The following is a 10,000-nucleotide window of genomic DNA, read 5'->3' as shown; positions in this document are numbered from 1 at the left end:
GAAGAAACGTGTTTCCTTAAAACACAGAGGGCAAAAACATGGGGTGTCACCTTGCTCATCCTCAAAACAAAGTGCAATTTTTTCTGCGTGGCAGCTCGCGATCGCTTGCCATGACGTAGTACATTAATGGAACAAGTTATTAGTGAATGAATGGATTAAATAAAGTGGTAAACCAGCTTGACATTGATGCGTATTCGTAAAAAAGTAATAATAATCAACGGAAGAAGTTGTTTTTGGCCTGATAATGTGTTTAAAAAAATGAAAAGGAGTTGAACTCAATACAGTAAATATTCTGCATAACCTCATCGAATATGAAGCGCTCACTTACACTGGTTGTGTCGCTTGGAAACTCCGAACTTGAAGTGGACACGCTTAAGAAGATATGATTTGCTTAATGTATACTGACATATGTTAACCCAGACTAATATTTACAAGTAACGAGGTAGTTGAAATGTAAGCGGTATCAGCTCTATTTGGTACGGAGAAAATTAATTTGAAGAAGTTCAAATGTATTGAATTTTGAAACATGGTTCATTACCTTGACGAAGTTGTAACACTCGATGACGTAGTACATGAATGGCACAAGCTGAAAGGGAATTGAAGGAATAAATAAATTTGTTAAACCCGTCTCGCATTCTATATGGGATATATAAAACAAAATTAAACTTTAAGTCGAATGTTTTTCACATGTTATTTTGTATTAAAAATTAAACTAGGCAGTTTATCATCATGAATTCTGTAAAAATAAATATTGTGAGCGATTACCTCGGCATAGATAAATTTTTGGAATACATGAAACAAAATGAAATCTTGAGTCATAGTTTTTTTGCCTGCTCATTTATATGAAAAAATTAAAGGTAGCTGAATTCTGTAAAACTAAATATTGTGCATTACCTGGACAAAGATGAAAAACTAATAGAAGAGTTGATCATCATTAAGATCATCATCATCATTATTTATTTATTTATTTTTTTTTAATGAGAAATTAAGTTGCCTACTTCAAGATTATTACCTGTTCGATTAATGTTAAGTACTAAAAGATGAGGGATGGATTAAGCAAATTTGGTAAACCAGCTTAAAATTGATATCTAATCATAAACAAAACCAGTTATGGGTTTTGCATGATAATGTATATGTTAACGGATTTGAACATGAAGAACCCACAGATGAGCTGTTATCAATGTCGGTTTCGCTGATTATAACGCTTGGACTCACCAAATTTGAAGTGGACACCCTAAACTGGAAAGATACGATACGTTTTGCACCAGCATTGTTCATTACCTGGACGAAGGTGTAACACTTGATGAAGTCGTGCAGGAATTGCAACTATTAAAAGAGAAGTACCCGATTAAATTAATTTGTGAATTTAGCTTGAAATTTAAAGATCATTAATATGAAAAAAAAAAAAAAAAAAAAAGAATCAGAGCAACTTTTAATATATAGTTTTCGTGTACAGAGAAGTGTCGCATGACATCCCGTAGGAAGCAAGTGGTTAAAATGTTTGAATGTGAGAACAGTCCATTACCTTGATGAAGTTGAAGACACCGTACTAGGGGTGGAGACGCCTACATGCAAGAGATTAAAATTTATCTTAAAGACATTGCCTCCTAATAGAAAGGTATTTTGGTGCAGTTAATATGACGATGCAGGCAAAGGAGATCTTAGTAAGGGCTACTGGAATTCAAAAAGAAAATTGGGGCCCACGCATTTTCAAAGATAATTAAGTAAAATAATCTTAAAAAGCTTTAACACACATGACAGTGTATGGCATTTTTTTCCAAATTGAGGCTAAATTATCGCTAAAAAATGCGGTTGCCCTTAATTTTCCTTTTAGATTTTAATACCTTTTTCTAAGACCTGAGCTTTTCAACATAACTATTAATCACGCAAAAAAGTATCGTCCTCTCCGTTTTTCTCGGAGCATCCCAAGATATATGTAGAACGGAGGAGCCACCGTCCTTAAATACCGTAAAATCTCATATGTAAGAATTCACCTAGTATATTAATTCTATAAGAACCTGTAGGCTAACATTTTGGCATTTAAACCCCACTAAATACAGAGAACCTGTTGAACCTAAAAGATGTGGAAGTGAATTGTGCGACCTAATCAGGTATGAATAATTGGTATCTTAGAGCAGTTGCGGTTGTTCCAGTGTATAGGGAGCAAAAGACCAGAAATAAATCAGAGGACTTAGAGTAAGGTTGTAGTTCTCAAAATGTAGTCTTTTTAGACATTTTTATATGTATATTCTACATAATTAAGGAAAGAAACCCATACTGAAAGTAACAAGCACCTCTTTCTCTTTAAACTAAAAACCCATTTTTAAAAGAACCTAGCCTTCATTCTTATTTTATAAGTATTTGTTATTCTCAAGTTCTTTTTCAAGAGAATCTTGAAAAATAAAGTTTTACCTATATTTCAGGCAGGGTTAAGGTTTTAGTATGTTCTTAAAACTTTCTCAGGCTCAACTTACCGCAAACTATCCTCATTATGTCGTTGGTGTGATCATCAAGACTGTTGTAGTCATCAACAAAAAACACGTTTTCGCCGCCAACGTCCTCCAAAACCTTGCGATACCGTGTTTTCTTGGCGAACGGACCGATGCCAACGACTGCTATGCGGACACCTTTAACCTAAACCATAATTTGAGACATAAGAAAAGGCAATCTAGATCTTCCCGACCGTGAAGACGGATCCTTCTCCTTTACGTACTCCGGTCTATGGCATCGGATCAAGAAACAAAACCAAACATTTTCCCGTCATCTTTGTAAAGAGGACAAATGTCCCAGGATTAATTATATAAAACATCAGGAATGTCAACTTCCAAATCATTACTGCTTCCTTCAATACCTCTTAACAAGGCTTTAAAAAATATACTAGTGAATTATGATTTCCAGCTGCTTTTTTACTACTACTACTACTACTACTACTACTACTACTACTACTACTACTACTACTACTACTACTACTACTACTACTACTACTACTACTACTACTACTACTACTACTACTACTACTACTACCACTACTACTACACTACTACTACTACTACTACTACTACTACTACTACTACTACTACTACTACTACTACTACTACTACTACTACTACTACTACTACAGGAAATTTCACTCTTGCGTTAGATCACTTAAAAGAAAAGGCCATGCACGCCTTCTCTAACATCCAAAAACACACACTCCTCAGTAAACTAAATCCCAACACAGCATCTCAGATCTTCGACACGATGATATTCTCGATCTTAAGATATAACAGTGAGGTTTGGGGTATGTACACGAAGCAGGAGTTCAAAACATGGGATAATTCCCCATTAGAAAAAGTACATTTAAAGTTTTGCAAACGCTATTTGGAGGTAAACAACAAAGCCTCTAACCTAGCATGTAGGGCTGAGTTAGGGCGATATCCATTACTTATTGCAATAAACCAAAAAATTATGAAAACTTTGTTTACCTAAACAATAAGGAGAATGACTCTATCGTTAAGCAATCTTTTCTGATGTCAAAACATTTACACTCCATTAATAATTCCGGTTTTTACTCCAATTTTATGGGCATGTTAGAAAAATACTATTCATCTGATCTAAATCCTGAAAATTTTAGCAATGAGACAATAAGGCAAATTGAAACTAATATGAAAAACAAGTATCTACGTTTCTGGCAACACAACCTTAAACACTCAAAAAAGTTAGAGTTCTATAAGGTTTTCAAGAATGAATACTCTTTGTCTAATTGTTTAACTCATTTAAGAAATTTTCCTGATAGACGAAACCTAGTTAAGTTTAAATTAAGTAACCCCAAACTCAGAATTGAAGCTGGTAGATATCAGAAAGATCATCTTCCTAGAGAGTTAAGATTATGTCAGTTGTGTCAATCAAATCAAGTGGAAAATGAAACTCATTTCTTGTTTCAATGTAGTTGCTACTCTTTACAGAGGCAGACATTCTATGAAGACATAAGTAAAATGATACCTGACATTCAAACGAAATCGACATCAGACATTGTGAAACTACTGATGAACTCTAAAGACTATAATGTAAACAAACTGGTTATGAAGTTTATTTCTTCATGTATGATTATACGTGACAGGCTATTATTGGATATTGATGATGTAACTTAGAATTAATTATATATTGTTATGATACTTTACACTGTTTTGTTAGTAATTAGATTATATAAGCTTTTGCAATACTGTAAATCTTGTGGTCATGCAAATAAAGCAATTACTACTACTACTACTACTACTACTACTACTACTACTACTACTACTACTACTACTACTACTACTACTACTACTACTACTACTACCACTTCTACTACTACCAGCACCACCACCACCACCACCACTACCACTACCACTACCACTACCACTACTACTACTACTACTACTACTACTACTACTACTACTACTACTACTACTACTACTACTACTACTAATACTACTACTACTACTACTACTACTACTACTACTACTACTACTACTACTACTACTACTACTACTACTACCAGCACCACCACCACCACCACCACTACCACTACCACTACCACTACCACTACCACTACCACTGCTACTACTACTACTACTACTACTACTACTACTACTACTACTACTACTACTACTACTACTACTACTACTACTACTACTACTACTACTACTACTACTACTACTACTACTACTACTACTACTACTACTACTACTACTACTACTACTACTACTACTACTACTACTACTACTACAGTAACTACTACGACTACTGCGACTAATACGACTACTACGACTACTACGACTATTACGACTACTACGACTACTACCCCTACCGCTACCACTACCACTACCACTACCACTTAACCACTACCACTACCACTACCACTACCAGCTGCCACAACCACTGTCACTGCCACTGCCACTGCCACTGCCACTGTAACTGCCACTGCCAATGCTGCTGCTGCCACTTCCTGACAGTTCTGGTAAACATGATACACACCTGTTTCATGATCTTAGTCAAAAGATAATTGCCTTACCTTGAGGGCCGCAACATCTCGGTGAATCTCCTCAGAATCAGGATGTGACCTGCCATCCGTGTACAGCACCATGGCCCGACCAACACCAGGTCTCACTCCGTTTTCGGAGGTAAACATCTTATCCTTAGCTGTTTTTATTGCTCCGTCGAGACGAGTTGGGCTGCGGAGTTTTTTCAAACTACTGGATATCAAAGCTAAAATTCTGTCTTGGCTGTGATACGTGGGATTGTTGAAGGCGTTGTGAAGGGTGCTTTTCTCAGTGAACGTTAGAAAGGAAACATGAGACTCGTCTGCTGAGATGTCAAACCGTTGCACAAGATGCTGGAGTGCTTCTTTCACTTGGGGAATGTTACTCTTTTTGATACTTCTTGTTTTGTCAACCACCAAACCAAGATCAAGTTTACATTTCACGTTGGAAACTTCTGTTAATTGAAAAAAAAAAGGACGGACATGCAAGAAAGTCAAAGACATTACTAGAAACACTGATACTGGTGGAAAGAACGATAGAGATGAAACAAATAAAATGATTTGAGCCTGTTGCATAAATTGTAGTGTATTTTTTCAGTCATTGACACAGGCAACACAGAAAACGAAAATCCGAGAAAAATGTATCTATCATTTATTCACCACGTTTAAAGCATCGCTTTTCTTCACATCTACCACCAATCGACATTCAATTCTTATCTGCACGCGGGATATTTGTCACATGAGCCTCCTTTAATGGCCTTATAGCTCTCACGAGTCTCCTATAGCTCAGCCGTAGAGCATCCGAACTAATAATCTCGACTCCTGTTGGGAGAACTCGGATTTTCTTTTTACGAGTATGCCTGTGTCCCTGACTGAAAAACACATCTATTAACTGCATATGTGTTGTTAGGATGCTTATAGGTTATTTTCTAAAGGAATAGAAAATATTTGTTGGATTGTCGTGGAATAGTTGGAACAGTTGTGGGAGTGTGGGAGAAGTTGCAACAGTATCGGAAACCTACGCCTACGCCTTGTATGCTAGCTAATGTTCCCACAGACAAAATTTATCCTCTCTCAAAACCCTATACTCAGGAAGGAGGGATTGTCTCTATTGTTTTCACGTATTCGCCTACGACCGACTCATCACTACCAGCGAGACGTCACATAGCAACGAGTCAAAGCTTCGCCTCGATGGTTAGTTTAGCGTGGACAAGCCATTGATGTAGAACAAAGAAAGGACAAATACTGGCTTTTGTTGACTGGTTATTTAGCAATTTGTCGTAAGTGTGTATGCCTTGTTGTATATATTGTGTGTCTGTAACATCTTTTTTTGTTTCGTACGCGGGTTTGTCTGAAATTTTATTGAAATCCGCTTCGGTTGAGTGGCGTGGGCGCCATTTTGAACTCCGGACTAGTGAAGTCCACCTAGTCCACCCAAAACGCCCACGGTTTTTTCTTTTAAATTGTCGAGAAACCAGCCTCAAAAAAAAAAGGTTTAAATCCTTGATAATAGTCGATTACAAAAAAAGTTGATGTAGTGAGCCATTTTGCTCATCAATCCTTTTAAAGATAAAGATACTGATTTGAATCATTTTGGTTTTTTTGTTTCGATTTTTTTGGTTTGGTGAGACTCCTACAGGGTCTGCGTTTACATTTTCTGCCCTCTTCGACTGCTTTCAGCCAAATTTTATTGGATTTTTTTACTGTCTGTGTTGTAAATTTTGTTGTGTATATACATTTTGTTTGTTAGTTGTCTCCTTGTGCCTAAATTTTGTTGGCTCCTTGTGAATTCATTTTTGTCAGTGCAGAGCAGACTGCTGTATATAATTTGCGTTCTCTTCTTGACTGTTTTGGTTGAATTTTCCTAGCTTTTACACTGTTACTGTTTCAAATTTTCCTTGTCTGTTGACTGCTTGTGCTTAGAGTTTGTTGGTTTGTCTCTCTGTTTGTCAAAATAAGTGAGAAAGTAGATAATAAGGACATTATTTAGTTTAATTATAGCAAGAAGAAAACATGACAAATAAAAATATGGTATTATGTATATATTTGGTAATGGGCTTTTTGCTCTTTGATTTATATATCGACATTGCTTGGCCTTTTAGTCCTCACAATCATTATATTGTGGAGGTTGTAATAGCTATTCTGCATGTTTACCTGGTCTTTGCAGTGATTTCATTAACTTTCCCTGACCGTTGAAAACTACCATGTGCTCTCTATATCCCTTCAAAGCCTCCAAAATCTTTAAAAAAACAATTGACTCACTCACCTGAGTTGCCGAGTAAAAATCTGGATGTGGTAAAAATGTTGGTGTCCTTTTTATTGTCCTTGTTTTTTATTCACTTCAAACTAAGGCTAATTCACAACTTCAACCTGTCAAACTTTTTTATTTATGTCTTAGCCTTGACAACTATTATTTTTACACACACTTTTCTGCTCTACAGGAGAGTATTATACCTGATTTCTTTGAGGCAAATGGTCAAGCACAGAACAACATTAAATTGTTTGCTTGAGTTGCTACTATTCCCTGCTGTTATTATCTTGAAATTATTTTTATCTTTGCTTGACTTATTGTACAAAATTGTGTTACATCTCACGCCTCAATTCAACTTTTCACTGGTGCAATATTTTTCGATTTTAAAGTCAAAGTTTTTTCTTTCAAGTCTAACTGACAATTTTCCTTTCAGTTTCTCATGGTATTTTGCTTAATCTTGGCATTAAACAAAATTTTTCTTTTGACTGTGAGCTTCCATATACTGTTTACTTGGTGACTGCTGCTATTAATTGTCCCGATAATTTCAGCACTGCCATTTCCATTTCTTGTGGGTTCATATGTTGTTACTATTATTATATTTGGGAAGACGTTTGATGCCACTCTAACCCAGATCCTGTTTAGAAATGCCACTTCTTTTTCCAATTTTATATCTTTCATTTGGTGTACTGCTAAGTTATCCTTGTGCAAAACTGCTTAAATTATACCACCCCGGTTTTCTTTTTGGCATGTTAATAAGGTCTAAAAGGTTTGTAACAACCACTCAAGTACAGTCAGCTCTCTCGTAGGCGACCACCCTAGGGGCACGATAAAGTGGTCGCTTACGGGAGGTGGTGGCTTCAAGAAAGATCACCAAAATAAGCCTAACACTGGATTGATTAATTAATTACATAAAAATATTTCGCTTACAAGAGAGCTCTTGAAACAGTATTTAATTGAGAAACAGAACAGTTGTTTACGAAGTGGTCGCTTACAAGAGGTGGTCGCTTACGAGAAGTGGTCGCTATGAGAGAGTTGACTGTAGTTGACATAACAGGCAAGTCTCTTATATTCACTTTTGTACCATATGCCACTATCAAGGACCTAAGTTCTCAAGTAAATACTAAATTCAGGATAACAAGTAATTTGTATTGGTTATCATGCTGTGGAAAGCCTTTATTAGATTGTTTACCTTTGGATGAAATAAGCAGAACAGCTTTCATGCATGGAAGATTGACTGGAGGTGCTCAATGTTGTTTGAAGGAATGCGAAAATGAGGCAGGATCAAGAAAATTTGACAGCATGGTTGAGCACTTATGAACTGAAATGTACCCCTGATGATATTATATCTGAAAGTTTTAAAGATCTTAGGGTATGTGATAAACATTACAGCAGTTTATCAGCTAGAGGGCATAAGCCTCCAAAGGGGAAAAGCTCCCCCAAATCACGCAGCGGTGCCCAGCTGAGTATTCTGAAGACCAAACCATGCATTGTGACAAGTTCACAATGCAACAATAAGGTGTGCCTTAGCAGTGACGTTTCCTGCAAGAAACACAACATAAGCATTTTCAAACACCTGTTTTCACTGGCATGAAAATTTTTGGATGAAAGAAATGGCAATAAAACTGATTTACACAATGACTTGTACACATGCATAGATCCCTGTGATTGAACTTTTCCAGACTACATTTGCATGTCATGTAAGCCTTTCTTTTTAAAATCAATTAAAATAAAGAATGAGTACAACGAAACTAAAAAAATGTTTCAAGAAAAACAAAGTTGTTCAACTTCTATGATTATGCAACCAGGTAACAATCATGATAACAAGCAAGATTTGTCTGAAGAATCAATCACGAATCCAACTAAGAAGCAAAGTAATATCTCAGCAGATAAAAAGGTCTTTGGTAGAGACTTTGCTGTGCCTGATGCTTTCTTTTTTAAAGCAGGTATTTTCACAGAAGTGTTAAATGAGATTCTACAAACTGCTCTTAAAGAACCAACAGGTGCAGGCAATGTATATGAGGCACTTTCGTCACCTTTGCCAGTGTATATGTTGTAGGTTAAAATGAATCTCAGGTTAAAATATTTCAACCTAGGTTGATTTGAATTTTTTATTTGTTTCAGATGTAAATTACCCAACCTTAACAAAAGAAAATACAAATCAACCTAGGTTGAAATCATTTTAACCTGGATTCATTTTAAACTGCAACATATATAGTCTTTCAAACTGTTATATCAGATATTTCCCCATGGACAGTGTCATTTACTGAGCATACAAAAACAAATAATACCACAAAGGATACTTATTATCTTTCAAATCCCCGAAAAGGTGTTGAAATAACTAAGTGGAAGGATAAAACCCTTTTTCTTCCTTCAGAACTGAAAAAAATTTTATCAAAGGATTTCAGTCCATTCACAGTACAATTCTTGGGTACCAAAGTTGACTAAGTTGAACTCCCACACAACATTTTTCAGGCAAACATATTCAAATCTGCCCTGGGTGCTATATGCTCAAAATGATTGATGACTTACCGGTTTGTCCAGGTATATATGATCCAGCCCTGGTTGATATGGCTGAAAGCAAGAGCAAGAGTCTGTTATACTTTGTTGACCCAAAGGGAGCAATTATAGATGGAGAAATAAATATTGTTAAATGCATCAGGGGCTTAAAGCCATTATTTCTGGAAAAGGATAGTCTATATTTACTGATTTTGAAAAAATCATGACTAACAATCATGTAACTGCTGTTT

At 36.0% G+C, this 10,000-nt stretch overlaps 1 protein-coding gene across 24 annotated transcripts in view; it reads right to left on the bottom strand.

Moving 5' to 3' along the window:
* The window catches only part of LOC146480562 (matrilin-3-like), a 29,034-nt gene that overhangs the window by 14,062 nt on the left and 4,972 nt on the right, over nucleotides 1-10,000 (bottom strand). For all 24 annotated transcript variants that reach the window (XM_085109744.1, XM_085109748.1, XM_085109742.1 and 21 more), the window contains exons 3-7: nucleotides 5,036-5,457; nucleotides 2,475-2,634; nucleotides 1,526-1,565; nucleotides 1,282-1,326; nucleotides 539-586 (exon numbers count right to left, since the gene is read on the bottom strand). In XM_085109744.1, the coding sequence (XP_084965870.1) occupies nucleotides 539-586; nucleotides 1,282-1,326; nucleotides 1,526-1,565; nucleotides 2,475-2,634; nucleotides 5,036-5,457 (715 nt within the window). The remainder of the gene's footprint in view (nucleotides 1-538; nucleotides 587-1,281; nucleotides 1,327-1,525; nucleotides 1,566-2,474; nucleotides 2,635-5,035; nucleotides 5,458-10,000) is intronic.

The sequence above is a fragment of the Pavona decussata genome, unplaced genomic scaffold (genome assembly GCF_977016875.1).
Source record: "Pavona decussata unplaced genomic scaffold, jaPavDecu1.1 SCAFFOLD_53, whole genome shotgun sequence".
Lineage (NCBI taxonomy): Eukaryota > Metazoa > Cnidaria > Anthozoa > Scleractinia > Agariciidae > Pavona > Pavona decussata.
This window is presented reverse-complemented; position numbering and strand designations above follow the sequence as displayed.